The sequence below is a fragment of the Ptiloglossa arizonensis genome, chromosome 9, assembly GCF_051014685.1.
Source record: "Ptiloglossa arizonensis isolate GNS036 chromosome 9, iyPtiAriz1_principal, whole genome shotgun sequence".
NCBI classification, from domain to species: Eukaryota; Metazoa; Arthropoda; class Insecta; order Hymenoptera; family Colletidae; genus Ptiloglossa; species Ptiloglossa arizonensis.
Window position 1 is genome coordinate 2,633,757 of NC_135056.1, and position 17,509 is coordinate 2,651,265.

Here is a 17,509-nt window from a genome sequence, read left to right on the forward strand (position 1 = left end):
TTGCTAAAATTTCAGACAGATTTATCGAGTAGTTTTGTTTTGGTAACTATTTAAAATGGACAGGTTTGCGTTTGTTTCCAACCATGAAAAATGAGCAATATCGGTCTGTACGATTCTTTTTTTTTTGTTGCTGTTTATAAGAACCATGCACTTTTAATGACCACCATCAAATATTGGTTCAATGAAATCGAACGCGACCAAACATCCATTTTTGATATCGTATTAGCAGACCACCGGGTGAAGATCAGAGAGATTGCTGACATAAACATATCAATTGAACGCGTATAATATACGAGGCGAGACGAGTACCGTGTTTGTTCACAGTGGGATAAAAACGAAACCACACTCGTTGATAATCACCGCAGCAAAACTAATCGAATTACATTACCAACTGCTGCCTCGTCCACTCTATTCTCCAAATTTGGACCCATGCGATTTCTTTTCGTTCCCGAATTTGAAAAAATGGTATCATTACCGAAACAAAGGACTATTTTATAGAGTTTGACAAAACCTACTTTTTAGATGACTTAATAAAGTTGGAATTTTTCTGGACTGAGTGTATTGAGTTAAAAGGAAATTATGTTAAACAATAAATAAAAAAAATATTTAAAAATGCGTTTGTTTCTCCTAACACGAATACTTACCATACCGCTCTTGTATATACAGTCGTGAACAAAAGTATTGGCACAGCTAGCTTTTAATTATGTATCTAGAAATAAATCGAATAAAAAACACAATATTTGGTTAATTTTTGTATAAATTTTAAAATATTATACACATTGCATTTTAATTAATAACAAAGAAAGGAAAACAAGAAAATGTACATCAGCAGTTGTTTTCACTGAAACAAAAGTATTGGCACACTTGAAATTTTGTAATCTAATATTTAATTTAATATTTTGTATGTCTTCCCTTATTTTTTATTACGGCCTTTAAACGATCTGGCATGGAATGTACTAATTTTTTTACAGTTTCTGTACTTTCGTTATTTTATTCGGTCGATAACACTTATTTTAACTGTTGTTTACTTGTAATGGGGTGATTTAGAACACGTTTTCCTAATTCCGCCCAAAGATGTTCGATCGGGTTCAAATATGAGGATTGTGGTGGAGTAGGTAAAATGTGTGGTGTATTAAAAATTATCCACTGACGTATGATATAAGCGGTGTGTTTGGGGTCATTGTCTTGTTAGAAGACAAAATCTTCTCCAAGATTTAATTTGTGTACACGTTTTCTTAAATTTTGCTTTAAAATATTGAAATAAATGTATTCGTCCATTATGCGTTCAATAAAAGCTCGTTAACCTCACTTCAGTTCATGCAACCCTAAAACACCCTAAAATACCCTTGTGCCTTGCACATTCTTTAAATCTAGCTCCATTTTAGGCTGTCTCCATACTAAAATTTGTCCATGATTTTAAAAAATATTGAATTTGGACTCATCAGAAAATAAAATAGTATCCTAAAAGGCCTTATTTTTCGCAATATAATCTCTAGCAATTTTTTCCAGGTTAACTTTGCTGATCGTTCGTTTGCGTCTCGAAACACTCGACGAATGGTTATAGAATGAACATTCTTATTATAGTCTTCTTTAATAGTGGCTGTAATTTTTGTAGAAAAGCTGGTAGGATTTTTTTTCACAATATTAATAACTTTCCTTCTTTTTGTTCACTTAACTTTTCAGGGCGATCACATCATGAAGCGTTTACTATAAATACTTTCGATATTAGAAAATCATTTGATTATACTTCTAATTGTAAAACTACTATACTACTTATTATATTCGCAATAGTGGAATACAAATTTTCTTCTTTAAACAAATTTATTATAACTTTACGTTCCGAAGCAGTTGTTTCTTGCGTTTTCGGACTCATTTTGTACGTTTTAGTGTTTTCTTCTAAAAACAGTTGATTAAATAATAAACATATGAATGTTATTAAACTAAGGAAGTTCCCCGCGTACAAACAGCGTACCAATATTATAAAAGTTTCATTATATTTTGTAGAGAAAAGCAAGTTTTCCAAGTGTGCTTATACTTTTGTTTCAATGAAAACAGCTGCTGATATACATACATTTTCTTGTTTTTCTTTCTTTATTATGTAATTAATTAAAATGCATTGTGTACAATATTCTAAAAATATAGACCCCATAATTACAATTTATACAAAAATTAACCGAATATTGTGTTTTTTTATTTATTTCCAGATATATAATTAAAAGCTAGCGGTGCCAATACTTTTGACCGTGACTGTATGTATACAACGAGATTAGTGCTACGGTGTTCAGGCAGCGACACTGTCTCTGAATCTGCTGGCAAGAGAATTACTTTATATTTGGTGGGTTTGGAATAATTTCTATATTTCTCTCTCATAGTTGTAGTTTTTCCTGTATATATTATTCACAAATAAATATATTCTGTTTTTACCCCACACACAGTAAAATTTTATTCTAAATCTCGCTTTTTTCATAGATAAAAACTGCTTCCAATTCAATCTTCCTTTATAGAGCAACAAGCTTTTATCGACTGACACATCTTGTTCTAGTGAGTGCAAACATAAATAAGTTGTTTATTAATTCACATATTTGCCAAATTTTATACAATTTAAGGTTCAGATAAGAATTCGAAGGAATACCATTGCCAATAAAATATAGGAATGATTACAATAAGAAAAAGCGATTATATGATATAATTTCTTAAAAAAACAAAGTATTAATAGTTCCTTTGTTATACTAATAAGAATTTGCTTTTAGTTTGTAAAAGATTCCTTACACAACATTTTGGGTTATAATACATTTCATTTTAATTAGTGTCTACCCATTTTTCACTATGTGAAAAAGTGAAAAAACAAATACTTCCAAGTTTCTTTTTAGCATATTTATTGATTTCATTTACTGTAATCTGAGCTAATCGTAAGTTTGTATTAAAAAAATATTCAATATAATCTAAGGAATCTTACGAGTGCATTGGGCACATTTTCCATGTCTATTTGAATGAAATCATAATTTGATTCAGAATTGTATTCTTCTTCGTCATTGAAAATCGACACAGATAATAATGCTGAATTATCACTTTGAACTGATTTTTTAAATTTATTTATTGAATCATTTCCTTGATGACTACGCGAAAGACCACTCATTTTTATGGATAAAACACACTTTCATATAAAATACAAAAATAACAGGATCACTGGCAATGAATGCTATGATGTGCTTCCACCATTCAACTTTAAAATTCAACTAAATTTATGTTCAATGTAGAATGAGACCACCTTGAATTTTTTCTATTCCATATGATTATATTGTTCTTTACATTCGCACAAGATATTAGAAAGGCATAAACACTTCTTGGAAATCATCATACGGGTTCAACAGTAAAAAAGTTAAAGATATTAAAAACATTATAAGACTGATTCTTTCACTAGTGGACTCAGAGCAGTGCCACCGCTTAAACACCCCAGCGATAATCTTGTATTTATATAGTGATGAAGTAACCAATGTCCATGTATCATCAGCTGGTTGATGACAAGAACTACTGTAATGAAGATTGGTGGATTTTTAATGACTGTGAATTAAAAACGAGGCTTCTACAGGATTGTCACTCAAGCGTTTAGGTGGTAATACTGTCTTTGAATCATCCTGTATTTCAGCTTAAGTATACTTTTTATATATTCTAATATTTGAATATATCAAGCTAATAGTACACCTTTGCTATAATCGAGAATTATGAAAGTTTGACATACTCACTAATTTCAATTACTTGTAGATATGTTGTAGAGGGTAAGATTTAAAATAACTTTTTCCTCTGCATGTATAGTTTTTTAAATATTTGCACGATTCTGTTGATACTGCTATGTTAAATTGTGACTATACATGCACATTCATAGTGAAGTATGTATGCGTCAGTAACAAAGCCAAGTAATCGCCACTTACAATTTTCATAATTCATCAGTGGTTTGCAATCGATTCTTTCAAAATTGACTTAAAATCGCATTCAGTACGTTCAATGACAAAAGAAAAATTAGCCTTACCGTAACTTATGAATTAAATTAAATAACCTAATAAATAAGCGGTTGCTAGACATTCACATACACTGCTACAACTGCATACATACAAACCAAATTCAATATAGCATTAGTATAAGTATTTTGTGAATAACTCGGAAATTAAAATAAACTGTATGTACATGCAAAAAAAAGTTATTCCAAATTCTGTCCTCTATATCATATCCACAAGTAAACTAAATCGGTAAGTAGGCCTAACTTCTAAATAATTACCGGAGTGATGATTCTATAAATTATGGACATAGTTATAACTTTACACCTAGCATAAACCTGAAGTTTTACTATGCAGGACACTTTTTCAAAAACGCAACTTTATGCAATTCTATCACAAAATACAAGACAATAGAATATTTTTGTTTAAATAGATTTTTGATACATTTTCGTGTTTTGGAAATGGTGTAATTGGCATATTCTGTAGATTACCCTGTACATAGGCCACAAAAGCCGCGTCCTACAAATACGCAATCATAGTACATATGCCACACGTACACGCGCGCGCGCGCCGACACACACACACACACAAATTTAAGCGGAAACAAATGATTCACTGTATCGAAGCATTTTAATAAAGAAAAAAAAAAAAAAGTGAAAAAGAAAATGCGATTATCATATATGAGTGTAACTGTTCATGCAAACTAATGAAGTAAAAACTGATTAAAATTAATAAATTTAGTTTAACAACAAGGTCAGTACATACTTAAAAAGGTTATGTCAAACTTGCAGTAATTTGATTAATAATATTCTTATGTAACAAGATGTTATTATATTCTGTTGAAAGTATATTACTTTAAATTTAAAAACTTAAGTTTCATTTATTTTTAATTTGTAATACGAGTTAGTAGGGGGCTTTAAATTGAAAATAATATCGGGTTGTTATTTAGTAAGTTTAACGTCGAACCTGCATAGACACCATACACTACGCACATTGAACACTTTCATTCTGATGGAATTGATGATGAAACAGATATACAACCGTATTTTATTTGCAAATCTTGTGGTATTCTATTCTGTAAAGGCATATGTTACTACGATATTATCACATAAAACAGAAATATTAACTTGTATCTGCATGTAAAAGCATTTTATTAATTTTTGTCCTAAGAGCTCTTCACATTTTAAGAAAGAAATTAATTTATAAACTTATGTATTCATTAAAAAAATTATAAAAAATTCAGAAAATACATATAATTTATTTATTTATATAAAAATTGTCTAGAAAAAATGTATATACAATGTACATATGAACAAATTTTGTTCAATTTACATATTTAATTATTTATTTACTTATTTATACAAAATTTAGAAATTTGTTTACTCATTAAAATGTAAAGAGCTATTTTCATTTCTGAAAACAAAAATTAATGGTATGCTTTATAAATTCATACAAAATTTATATTTTAACCCTTTTGGTACCAGACTGTCAGAGGGTATAGCAATCTCTATGGTCGAAATATCAATTAGTCAATGCATTTGCTACAGCCTCTGGCATTAATTGATTACTACAAATGTTTCATAAACACTGACTATAATCGCCATCCGTACCGAAAAGGTTAATTTATTCGTACAAAAATTTATTTATTTATAAAAATGTATTAACATAAAATAATTAAAAATCAAACACCACACTAGTACCATATACACACTACACACTTTTAACAGCTTCATCCTCTAAGGAAATCCTTATTACAATCTAAACCGTTATCGATATATTCACTCTCTTTGATTTTCTGTAAAAGTTATTTGGAATAACAATTTTTTCATAACTGTTTCACCAAATACCCTTATGCATCTGTTTGAAGTAGTTGTTTTTAAAAGACTTTCAAACTATGTTTTAAATATAATACAAAATGCACGTTAGAACTATAACTTTGTTTTTGCCAATATAAGTTATTTTAGAACCAGTATGGATAATAAAAGATTGAAACTGTTAGCAATAAGCCTAATCATAGAAATATTGATTGACTGTATCAGAATTTACATGTTGTTCAATATCTTTATTTTAGATTCTCCTGAATTATTGCCTTTCTATTAATTATGTATAAAACCAGAATTTATGTTGTAATGTGATCAAAGCCGAAATGCTAACGATACCACGTTTGAAATTTTGATTATTTTTACTAATCGTTTCAATGAAGCCAATTGAGTTTTTAAAAATCTTTACTGAACAATACTTTATCTGTACTACTGGTGAATAGAACATATATGATACTAATATCTTGATTCCAATTCAGTGACAATAAATTTCTCTATTTCATACAAGTACAAAGAATAGAAAAATTAGTAACTTTCATATAACACTCATCAATGACGGTCTGAATTAGGTTTCTAAGTTCCTTCAAATTAAAACTTACAATGATATTACAACTGTACGAGAAACAAGAACTCATGCTAATTTTACATACATTCACACTTATTACACATTGCTACATGTAATAACAAAACAGCAATGAAACGTACATGAAATGTTTTATATTAAATTCGCGTTTAACGAATTGTTGACAACTTGATTTTTTATTGTAATTTAAAATCACAATCGTAATGACTGTCATTGTTGCAACCAACTTACATTACAAAATTTTCTTAAAATTACATATCATGAAACGATTATTTTTTCATATTGCAAATATTAAATTTGAAACAAAAATTAATTGGTAATTTAATCAAATCTGCAATCTGAAATTTGGAATTATTTGGAAAATTATTGTTTACCTTACGGTACTTAAATAACAAGTACAGTATGAATATGATGAACATATAAAATGTAATAACGGTATGCACGATATAACAAATATTTTTGATGTATATTCTAAATTTTCTGTATTATAAGTGTGCGCTTTTAGTTAATAACTTTTTAACGTTTTCAAGTCTATTTTGTTTTAAATTTTTCAATTGTAGCATAAAATAACTTTTCTTTAGATTGAAAATTAAAATATTTATCACTAATTAATTCATTTTCGTTAATCAAAATGCATTAAAATAGAATGTAGCATATTTAATGAAATAATATGTAAATACTTTGTTTAGTATTAAAAAAATCTTATATTGACGGCTATCTTAAGCAAAAAATTATAGTAAGAGTATGTGCAACTACACCACAAGAGTAATCAAATACTGATCAATATTGTGCATGATCTAAACAATTACAAAATAGTATCTACGTGATTTGGTGGTATAAAATAATATATACATATACATACACATACATGTACATGCACATGTACATGTACATAAAGTATAGTATACTCGCGCGCGCCCGCGCGTGTTTGTATCCAATTGTTTACTTTCAAGGTTTACGATTCAGGAAAAGTATCTAAATAAATATCAACGTTATTCTTTCTCTTATTACTTAAAAAATACAGTTATGGCATCGCATTACGGCTGAATATCTATTAAAATTAGAGTCCCTTTTGGCATTTTTAATTTAATCGCGATTGTTAATAAGACTTTCTGTTATGAAAGAAACCTTATTCTTTCCAGTCTTTCTTAATTTCAAACGACCACTCCCACTTCAGATGTTCATGCTTGTCATCATCAGTAAACAAGGAGCTTACACTGTATGATCCACGTGCCATTATTCCTGCTGGTGCATCCTCTGCTGGGGTGGTATATGATTGCACTTCTGTTTTTGGTGGGTAAGAACCAACCATATGCATCATCTTATCCACTGAAATGTAATACAAGGAAAAAGCTATCAATGAAAATTTAGTAGACAAATATTTAAGATATTACACAAGTATTAAATTTAAAAATTACCTGTGACACCTAGTAATGAAAACATTAAACAGAAACCAAATATAATAGTTTAAGCTCAAAATTTCAATTGAATGACTTAAAACTCTAAATTAATGACAAAGCATTTATCATTTCATTAGTAATTAACCTTTAATGAAACTCTTACCAGGTACTCCAAGACGATAGGTTTTTTGAATATATTTTAAACCATGTACAATTTCACGTTGCACAATGAAATCAATCCTGATTCTATAACTAACACCTTCTTTTATTACAAAAGTTTGTTTCTTTAGTTGAGAGAGATCATCGGTTAAATCTAATTCCATGTCTGGTCGGTCCACAACACAAAGTGCTAATTTCTTTACTATTACTTTTCTTGGATCAGTTGGATCTGAAAAAGTTTATATCATCATTCTTTATTTACCAAGTTTTCCACTTCAATTATTATTAACAATTTAATGAAATGCGCACCTACAACAACACCGCCAGACTTTGCTTCTCCTAGTAGTGTTTCTTTATATTTGCGTAAACTTTCATCTTCTTTGTCTGTTTCTAAAATTTGTTCTATCGTTTTTTCTGGTGGAGGCTTATAGTTTGATTCAACTTCTAATTCTTCTTCCATAGAGTCAATATGATCTGTGTTCAGCTCTGACATTTTCACTACAGCAGAAATATATTGTATTCATTATTAATATTTGACGTTTTTCCTTTGTACATAATCATAATATTTTTCATATAAATATTATACCATAGTAAATATGACATCAGAAATCTTCAATACATACTACATTTATTAACATTAATATATTACTGCATTAAATATACTGCAATATTAAACTACAAAAAATGTATTTATAGGTTTTAACAAACATAAATTAGCATAAGATAGTTTGAATACTAATTCGTATAATATGAGCTACTATACTAATAATGATTTTTCGACATAATACTTAACAATTTGGAGGCAATAATTAATTTGAAGAATACCAAATACATATAAATAACGTGTACGCACGGCTATATAGATGTTTCTATAGAAGAACATTTTTAGAAAGATTATACACTGGAAAAATTATAATGTAAAACATGCTCCTCCTGTTTTTCTTATATATTTTTATATTATAGAGAGATTGAAAATATGTTAAGAAATTAATGAAATATTACATAAAAAGACGAGAAATATTGAAACAGCAAAATGACAGGAAAGTAAAAAATGTCTAGATGATATCATAAACCATTAAAAAGTAACCGATAAGAAATAGTTTGGTCTGCGAAAAAATGAAATATTTGGATAAGACTTACCTTAACTATAAAGTACTAGAACAAAGATTAAAAAATGAAAACTTATACAGAATTATTAGCAATCTCTTAATCCTGTTTGCCACCCTTCTGTGACTCGCTTCTCAAAGCGGAAGACATGGACAATATGGCGGACTCAAAAGGGCGGGTACTTCCTGTTCTGATAGTTATTTAAGGTTAACTTTCCCATACATGTATTTCTTTATCATTTTTCATCTACAAAAATTACTTTATCATATTTCTAAACTTATGATACTTCCTATTTACTTATTTTTATTAATATTATATTTTTCACTATAGTTTAGGTAGTAAATTAGAAATACCGAATTGGTGAAAATTCTTTGAAGTGTAGGTAATTCCCGCGTTTAGTACATCTACTGTACAATATTGTATTCTTTCTCTTAAATCCATTAATTCTTTAAATTAATCAGCATATTATTAAAATTTTATTTCTAATTTATACATGATATTATGGGTTAATTGTAACAATATTTATTAAGAAATTACGAAGAATTACTGTCCATTCAACTTAACGATATAAGCAAGTAAACAGAATCACGTGACTGCGACCAGAGCGTATTGGTAGGGAGATATTCGACAAATAAATATTTATTATTGTATAATAGTGTATAGTGGGTGGAACAAATGTAGTAATCTATTTCGATCAGACTCAAGTGGTCTATCAATCAATAACCTTATTATATATTGGTTATGAGAATTCTTGCCAGCTAAGGGCAATGTCACTAAAAGTTCGGCTACCTTTTTCTTTCTTGGCACGCGTCAAAGCAATTGACATTTGATGATGCTTGACGACTACATATGGTTGACGACTATTTACGTATGGGCAGTGTGGTCAGAAGAAGCATTACAACTACCCAAACGCCATATTGAATTTCCCCTACCATTGCACATGCTAAGCAGGAGCCGCGTGTCCGTGAACTCGGTACATATGTATATACTTCCAAACTTAGGACAACTTTAAGTTGAGAAAGGCAAGTATCTGCCTACAATGAGACTTCACTAGTTCTCGAAAGGTATAAAGTCCTATGCGCCGACAGACGGGCAGTGTTAATTGACACTGTCGATTACGTTTGGTGATAGATTACCCACAATTTGTATAGTGTAGAAAAGTATTAATAAAGAAAAATGTCACAAAATTTTCTTTACAGAAAAACATGTTTTAAAATCCCTTACAGATCACGTTTTAATTATTAAAACAAAATGTTTCTTTTAAATGTTGTTGACACGATTACGTCTAAACGGCTAAATATTACACTATTTAGGCTTATTAGTACACGTTCTGTAGCGTTAAAGTAAAAAAGTAAAGCGAAAACTTGAAAATAAACCAAACAACAGTAAAAGAGCGTCAGATTGTTAGTAGGAATTATGATGAGAACGATAAAAATTATAGAGAAATCGCATAAATTAGTGCCAGGAGCATTAGCACATACAATACATCATAAAATGATATAAGAAAAAAAGCAGAATTATAAATAAATTAAAAATTGCACCAAATAAGAAACTTAATCAACACGATGAAAGATATGTCGAAAAATGAAAAAGAACCCGTTGATGCCCATTTAATGCATCAAAATTGACTAATGAAGAGAAGAAATGTCAACAAAAATGTGTTTATCCAGAAATGATAAAAAGAGTTTTACGAAAAGAGGATTAACATGGTCGCATAGCACGCAATAAGCCATTTATGTGTAAGAGAAATAGGAAAAGGAGATTAGAGTTCGTCAACGAATATTTAATTAAAGGCTTTAATTTCTGGAAAGAAATCATTTTTACTGACGAAAATAAATTTAATGTTTTTCATTCCAATGGGAAAATTACCACGTGGCGTCGACTAAATAAAGAATTTGAAATAAAAAATTTGAATTTCACAGTTAAACATGGAAGTGGATCGTTAATGGTTGGGACTAAATATATGTCTGCATCTGGAGTAGGTAACTTAGCATTTATTGAGACAAAAATGAATAAATATGTTTATCTGAATATTTTAAAAAATAATTTCAATAATAGTGCCGGAAAATTTCAAGTTTCTAATTGTTTTAAATTTTATGTTAATAATAACCCGAAATATATTTCACACATCGCGAAGATGTGGCTAATATATAATTGTTAAAAAGTGATTAATACTTCTCTCGAATCACCTGATTTGAGTGTGATAGAAAATATCTGAAATGAATTGGAAATTAGAATTCAAAAATACATTATTTTAAACAAAACTGACTTGAAAAAGCTTTGGTAGAGGAATGAAATGAGATTATACTCGATTTCACAGGAAACTTGTAAAATCAATGCTTAAAAGATTGTATGATATTAAACAAAGCCGAGGTTTCTCGACAAGATATTAATTTTTAATGTAAATATAATTCTAAACTATTTTATTGAAACACTTTAACAATGTACAATTTTAGCTATGGTGTGTTTCCTGCACTGCTTCATAGTGATTTAATTTTTTTTGTATTTAAAAACGTTCATTGGCCTTGATGTTACTACACAATAAACGTAGGTATTTTTACTCTCTAAACTTTTTTTGGAGGTGAAAGATATTTCGTATGTATAGCGTACTATTTTAACTCTGACTCTGTATATATTCAAAATATTAGTTGCGAGTATTAGAATTAATTCTAAAAATGTAACAGAGATGTTTTTAATAAATAATAGTTTAATCGTTTAAGAAATATCTATTCTATACGTTATACAGCGTTTTAAACGACCGCTCATTATTTAATTTAAAGGCGTTCTGTGATACGATTAGCATTGGCGGTGAAATGTTGCTGCGCATTTATTCTGCGCAGGACATGCGAGAGCAATGTATGAAAGAGAAAAGGCAACTGGAGTTGGCGACCCTCTTCAATTAGTAAAAATCCATGGACCTGCTCTATATTGGCTACCACAAAAGTTATTAGAATTACACTTCATTTAGTGAGATGAAAAACGATTGCGACAGAATCTTGTTGGTTCGCTGTAATGTATCTTAAGCGGAGTGTATTATAAATCCTACACATAATGTGTTAAAACATGGAAAAGATTCCACAAACGATTGAAAAACTGACAGTAGAGTTATTATTAAAAAAATATTGCAGATGTTAGTCTTCATTAGTAGATGTTAACAACATATTTCACAGTTTTGAATAATTCATTTGTGTTAAACATTGAAAATATACTTTTTGAAGAACGGGGACAAGTATTCTCTAATCCTTTATATTTTCCCTACAAATTTTACAATTTTTAATCGACAAAATCATCGAGCATTACCAATTATAAAACCATTTTTCTTTACTCTTTTTAGAGTCAGTATATGTCTCCAACATTTTACTTTATACATAATAGAAGTGTCGGAAAGTTTGGAAGAAGCGAACCGAGTTATACTTGATTTGAATAGTCGAACCATTTCGAAAACTCGGAGCCACCAAATGGCTTGAAAGAATTAAGTAAATCGAACAACTCGAATAAACTAAATGACTCCAAAGAAACAGAAAAGCTTGAAAGAAAATGAGCAGTTTGAACGCACCGGCTTAACGATCGAACGTTTTGAATGATTTGAGTACATTGTATGTATATTGCATGTACATTGTATAATGTCAATGTACATAATACTACTATTTTTATTATAGATTTATAATTTTTATTTGTCTGATATAGAACGAAGAAGAGGCTTGATTTTCGAACCTTTTGATTTCTTTCGAATCGTTTAATTTCTCCTGAACCGTTCGATTTCTTTTGAACTGTTTGGTTTTTTCGTGTCGCTCGGTTTTTTCGAGTTTTCTGATCGAATCGGAAATTGAGTCTCAGTTCGGTTCAAATATTCAAACATTTCGGTATCTGTAATACACGTGTATATGTATATATTTATGTATATATCATATACACCATTTCAGTTCTGCTGCAAGTAACTTGTTTGGTTACCCAAGTTCTTTGTGACTCTGATGAAAACCTTAAGCGCGGGAAAATATTCTGACGCTCTTTATTTGTGTTGTAATTATTCTAAAAGTATAATAGATAATAATGTCAAGTCCTAAGCAATCATCAACAGATGGTAGTCCACATACAACTCCTCGTGGTCAAGCACAAGGTATAAGGTCGCCTGTTTTTGGTACTCCTCGTAAGTATTTTATTTTGAGGTTATTTTATTTGTTTCATTTTGTACTGCTATTATGTTAAAAATAATATTATACTGTTTTATATTTTGTTATAATAATTATATTAGGTTTCTTTTATTTCAATTGTGAAGTATTATATATTTATTTAAAAAATTTTGAATGTAAGGTACTGCAGTGCGTAATGGAGTCGAAAATAATGTGGAAACCCCATTACGATGGGGCATCAGTGGTACCAAACAGAATATTTTAGCACTCACAAACCAAGCTTCCACAATTGTTGCTTCTTCTGAACGGGATAGTACTACTGGTTCCGGTGATCATTTTGGACCAAGTGGTGGATCTGAAAATGGTTTACAATTGTCTTCCCCTGTAAATTATGGTACTCCGAGTTCTCTAGGATCAATTCGTACTCCAAGAAGTGGAATTCGAGGGACTCCAATTCGACATAGACCTGATATTAATACAGATAAACGTTTGCGACAATTCACAGTACAAGAATCAGTGAGTGAATTTGTAATACAATTTTGTTTTAAATTAACATAACTTTTTATATTAATCCTTAAAGATAAGGTAATGAGCTAAAATTATAAGGACACTTGTTATTTTACTCAATGGACAAGTCAGCATACTTTGCATGCTTCAGAAATATAATATAATGTTTTGTTAGTATAAAATATATTCTTAGATGTTTATTTATACATTTATACATTTGTAGCTTGAGACAGGAATACCATATTCTAAAATAACAGAGTTTTTTGCTCCAGTCAAATATATCAGTCCTTCAGAAACAGTATTTACTTATTTTTATTTAAGTTATTTTAAATTTTATAGTTTGTATTATAAGTATTTATATTTTATATTACATATTTTCTTATATAATAATGTAATATTTGTAATAGTTTTTTATTAGGTCTTAATAATGATAGTTTTGTTAGTGAAATAATTTTACCAAAAAGATGCATATAGCAATCAAACATTTCAAGTGTTATTAACAGCAGACTAATAGAATACCTAATGCTCAGCATACATCTATCATAAATGGTTAATAATTACTCTAAAACAAATATGTTTAAATAATCTAATTCAACTTTAATTTGAAAACATTTTTTATACTTAAACTTCAATAAGGATAATTCTGAATAATATTAAGTTTTTTAATAATATTTTATATTATGAATATAATTTTAATAATACAAATTAATAATTTAATTGTGATAATAGATTTCAGAAGTACAGAGAGTCCCAGGAACATCGGAGAGTGATACAACAGGATTGCATTTAGTTGTCTGGGGAACAAATGTACTTATAAGTCAGTGCAAAGAACAATTTAAATTGTTTTTTGAAAAATTTATTGATTTAGATGCAGAAAATGATGAGTTACCAGAAAATATGAATTTATCAGAACCCTTGTACCTTCAAAAATTAGAGGAAATACACACTTTAGAAGAACCATACTTAAATGTCAATTGTGCTCATATAAAAACTTTTGGCGAGCATCTTTATCAACAATTAGTTTCTTATCCGCAGGAAGTGATACCTACACTAGATATGGCAGCAAATGAGTTATTTTTTGAGAAATTTCCTGCTGCAATTTTAGAACATCAGATTCAAGTGCGTCCTTTCAATGTAGCTAAGATTAAAACCATGAGAGAATTAAATCCTTCTGATGTAGATCAATTAATTACAATACCAGGAATGGTGATTAGAGTATCAAGATTAATTCCACAAATGCGAGAAGCTTATTTTAAATGTAGCGTTTGTGCTTTTACAACTTTTATTGAGATTGAAAAAGGAAAAACAAAAGAACCTACAGTGTGTGCACATTGTGCGCACAAATATTCTTTTACTTTAATACATAATTTAAGTCACTTTTCTGATAAACAATTGGTTAAGTTACAAGAGGCTCCAGATGAGATGCCACAAGGACAGACTCCACATACTATTGTTTTATATGCTCATAATAATTTAGTAGATGCAGTTATGCCTGGAGACAGAGTCTCTGTTACTGGAATTTATAGAGCAGCTACACATAAACCTAATTTTGAACATAATTTGCAAGCCATCTATACAACGTATATTGATGTGGTTCATTTTAGGAAATACGACTCCAAACGGTGAGAAAAAATAATTGAATAACCTTTGAAGTTTGTCTCTTTAGATTATTTATTTTGAATAATTTGTAGATTATATAACCAAGAAGATGGCAAAGAACACAATTTTACATTAGAGAGAATAGAAATTTTGAAAAAGTTATCACAAAAGAAAGATATTTATGAACAATTAGCATATCATATTGCTCCTAGTATATATGCAAATAATGATGTAAAAAAGGGAATTGTGTTACAATTATTTGGTGGAACTAGAAAATCTTGTACTATATATGGGAAACATTTTCGACCTGATATTAATATATTACTCTGTGGTGATCCTGGCACAAGTAAATCACAATTGTTACAATATGTCTATAATTTGGTACCACGATCGCAATATACTAGCGGAAAAGGTAAATAAACAGCTAAATATAAACAGTTAAAAATTTTAAATTAAACATTAATTAATGTATGTGACAAATAAACATTCTAGGTTCCAGTGCTGTTGGTTTAACAGCTTATGTAACAAAAGATCCAGAAACTAGACAATTAATATTACAGACAGGAGCATTAGGACTTGCAGATAATGGAGTATGTTGTGTCGATGAATTTGATAAAATGAACGACAGTGCAAGATCAGTATTACATGAAGTAATGGAACAACAAACTTTGAGCATTGCTAAAGCTGGAATCATTTGCCAATTAAATGCCAGAACTAGTATACTTGCTGCTGCTAATCCATCTGAATCACAATGGAATAAAAATAAAACTGTATATCATATTGATAAAATAATTTTACAACATTTTTTTTTAACATTTATACATATACATATTTTTTTAGGTGGTTGAAAATGTACAATTACCCCATACTCTGCTTTCTCGATTTGATTTAATTTTTTTAATGTTAGATCCACAAAGTGATATATATGATAGTAAACTTGCAACTCATATGGTGTCCTTATATTATAAAACATCAGAAGAAGATGAAGACGAACACCTAAATAGAAGTATTGTTCGTGATTATGTAGTATTTGCAAAGGAGCATGTTCATCCAGTACTCAATGAAGAAAGTCAACAAAAATTAATACAAGCTTATGTTGATATGAGAAGAGTTGGAAGAGGACGTGGACAAATAACAGCATACCCTAGACAATTAGAATCTCTGATAAGATTGGCTGAAGCGCATGCTAAAGTACGATTAAGTCCTATTGTGGAATTACAAGATGTTGACGAAGCTTGGAGGTTCGTAATTAAAGGAAAGAATAATATTAATAATAATTCAAATAATGTTTAAATATTTTCTTTCTTTCAATAGATTGCACCGAGAAGCTTTGAAACAATCTGCTATTGATCCACTAAGTGGTAAACTAGATATAACTATTTTAACTACTGGTATATCTTCAATAGCCAGGAAAAAGAAGAAGGAGTTATGCGATGTACTCCAAAAATTGATTGAAAGCAAAAATAAAGTTCACATATTGAATCAACAAAAACTTTTTAGTGAAATTAGACAGTCTTCTGAACTGGTCAGTAAAAATCTATACCTAATTTTCATATCATGTTAATAATACTAATTCAAGAATAAGTTTAAACAAAATTTAAATATCTTTGCTAGATGATTACCAGAGACATGTTTGAGGATGCTTTAAGGGAGCTACAAGATAATGGATTAATAACAGTAATTGGAAGAAGTAGTATTCGTATTTCTTAACTTTATTTATACGTATATTTTATTATTTTTATAAATAAAATTAAATTTAAAAAGTGAAGAGTATGTTCAAATCATTTCTTAAATAGATACCTATTATTAGGTATATATTCATATTATTCTTTTATAAATATTTATATTGAGTACATTTTGTAAAACATTAGTTACATTTATTTTTGTATGATACTTCTAGTACAAAATGTACAATGTGTGACTAGAAAGTTTCAAGATTTTATATACAAACCATTTTTAATTGGTGTTATTCATAATTTCATTCAATCACCTTTAAAGTAGTCTTTATTTGCCCTTATACATCTTTAAAATCTTTTTTTCCACTCTTTAAAGGCTACACAATAAGTAGATATTGGAACTAATTAAACGTCCTTTTAGCACTCGTTTAAAGTGAGAAAAAAGAAAAAGATTACCTGGTGAGAGATTAGGTGAATATGATTGCAAAATGATAGAAAGTGAATTTTTTGCTAAAAATTTCTGATTAATTAAAAGT

General features: G+C 29.1%; 2 protein-coding genes across 2 annotated transcripts; one reads left to right on the plus strand and one right to left on the minus strand.

Annotated features, from left to right (window-relative positions):
* Positions 1-3,075: 3,075 nt before the first annotated feature.
* Positions 3,076-9,281, minus strand: LOC143150966 (rho GDP-dissociation inhibitor 2-like). Its single transcript, XM_076319609.1, has 4 exons — positions 9,095-9,281; positions 8,264-8,452; positions 7,959-8,183; positions 3,076-7,724 (listed from the first exon to the last, which is right to left on the minus strand). Exons 2-4 carry the CDS (start codon positions 8,445-8,447, stop codon positions 7,525-7,527), a joined length of 609 nt encoding a protein of 202 aa, XP_076175724.1. The 5' UTR covers positions 8,448-8,452; positions 9,095-9,281; the 3' UTR covers positions 3,076-7,524.
* Positions 9,282-12,325: 3,044 nt separating this feature from the next.
* On the plus strand, positions 12,326-17,052 carry Dpa (disc proliferation abnormal). Its single transcript, XM_076319608.1, has 9 exons — positions 12,326-12,657; positions 12,985-13,208; positions 13,373-13,707; positions 14,428-15,320; positions 15,390-15,709; positions 15,790-16,067; positions 16,138-16,538; positions 16,612-16,822; positions 16,912-17,052. Exons 2-9 carry the CDS (start codon positions 13,112-13,114, stop codon positions 17,005-17,007), a joined length of 2,631 nt encoding a protein of 876 aa, XP_076175723.1. The 5' UTR covers positions 12,326-12,657; positions 12,985-13,111; the 3' UTR covers positions 17,008-17,052.
* Positions 17,053-17,509: the final 457 nt, after the last annotated feature.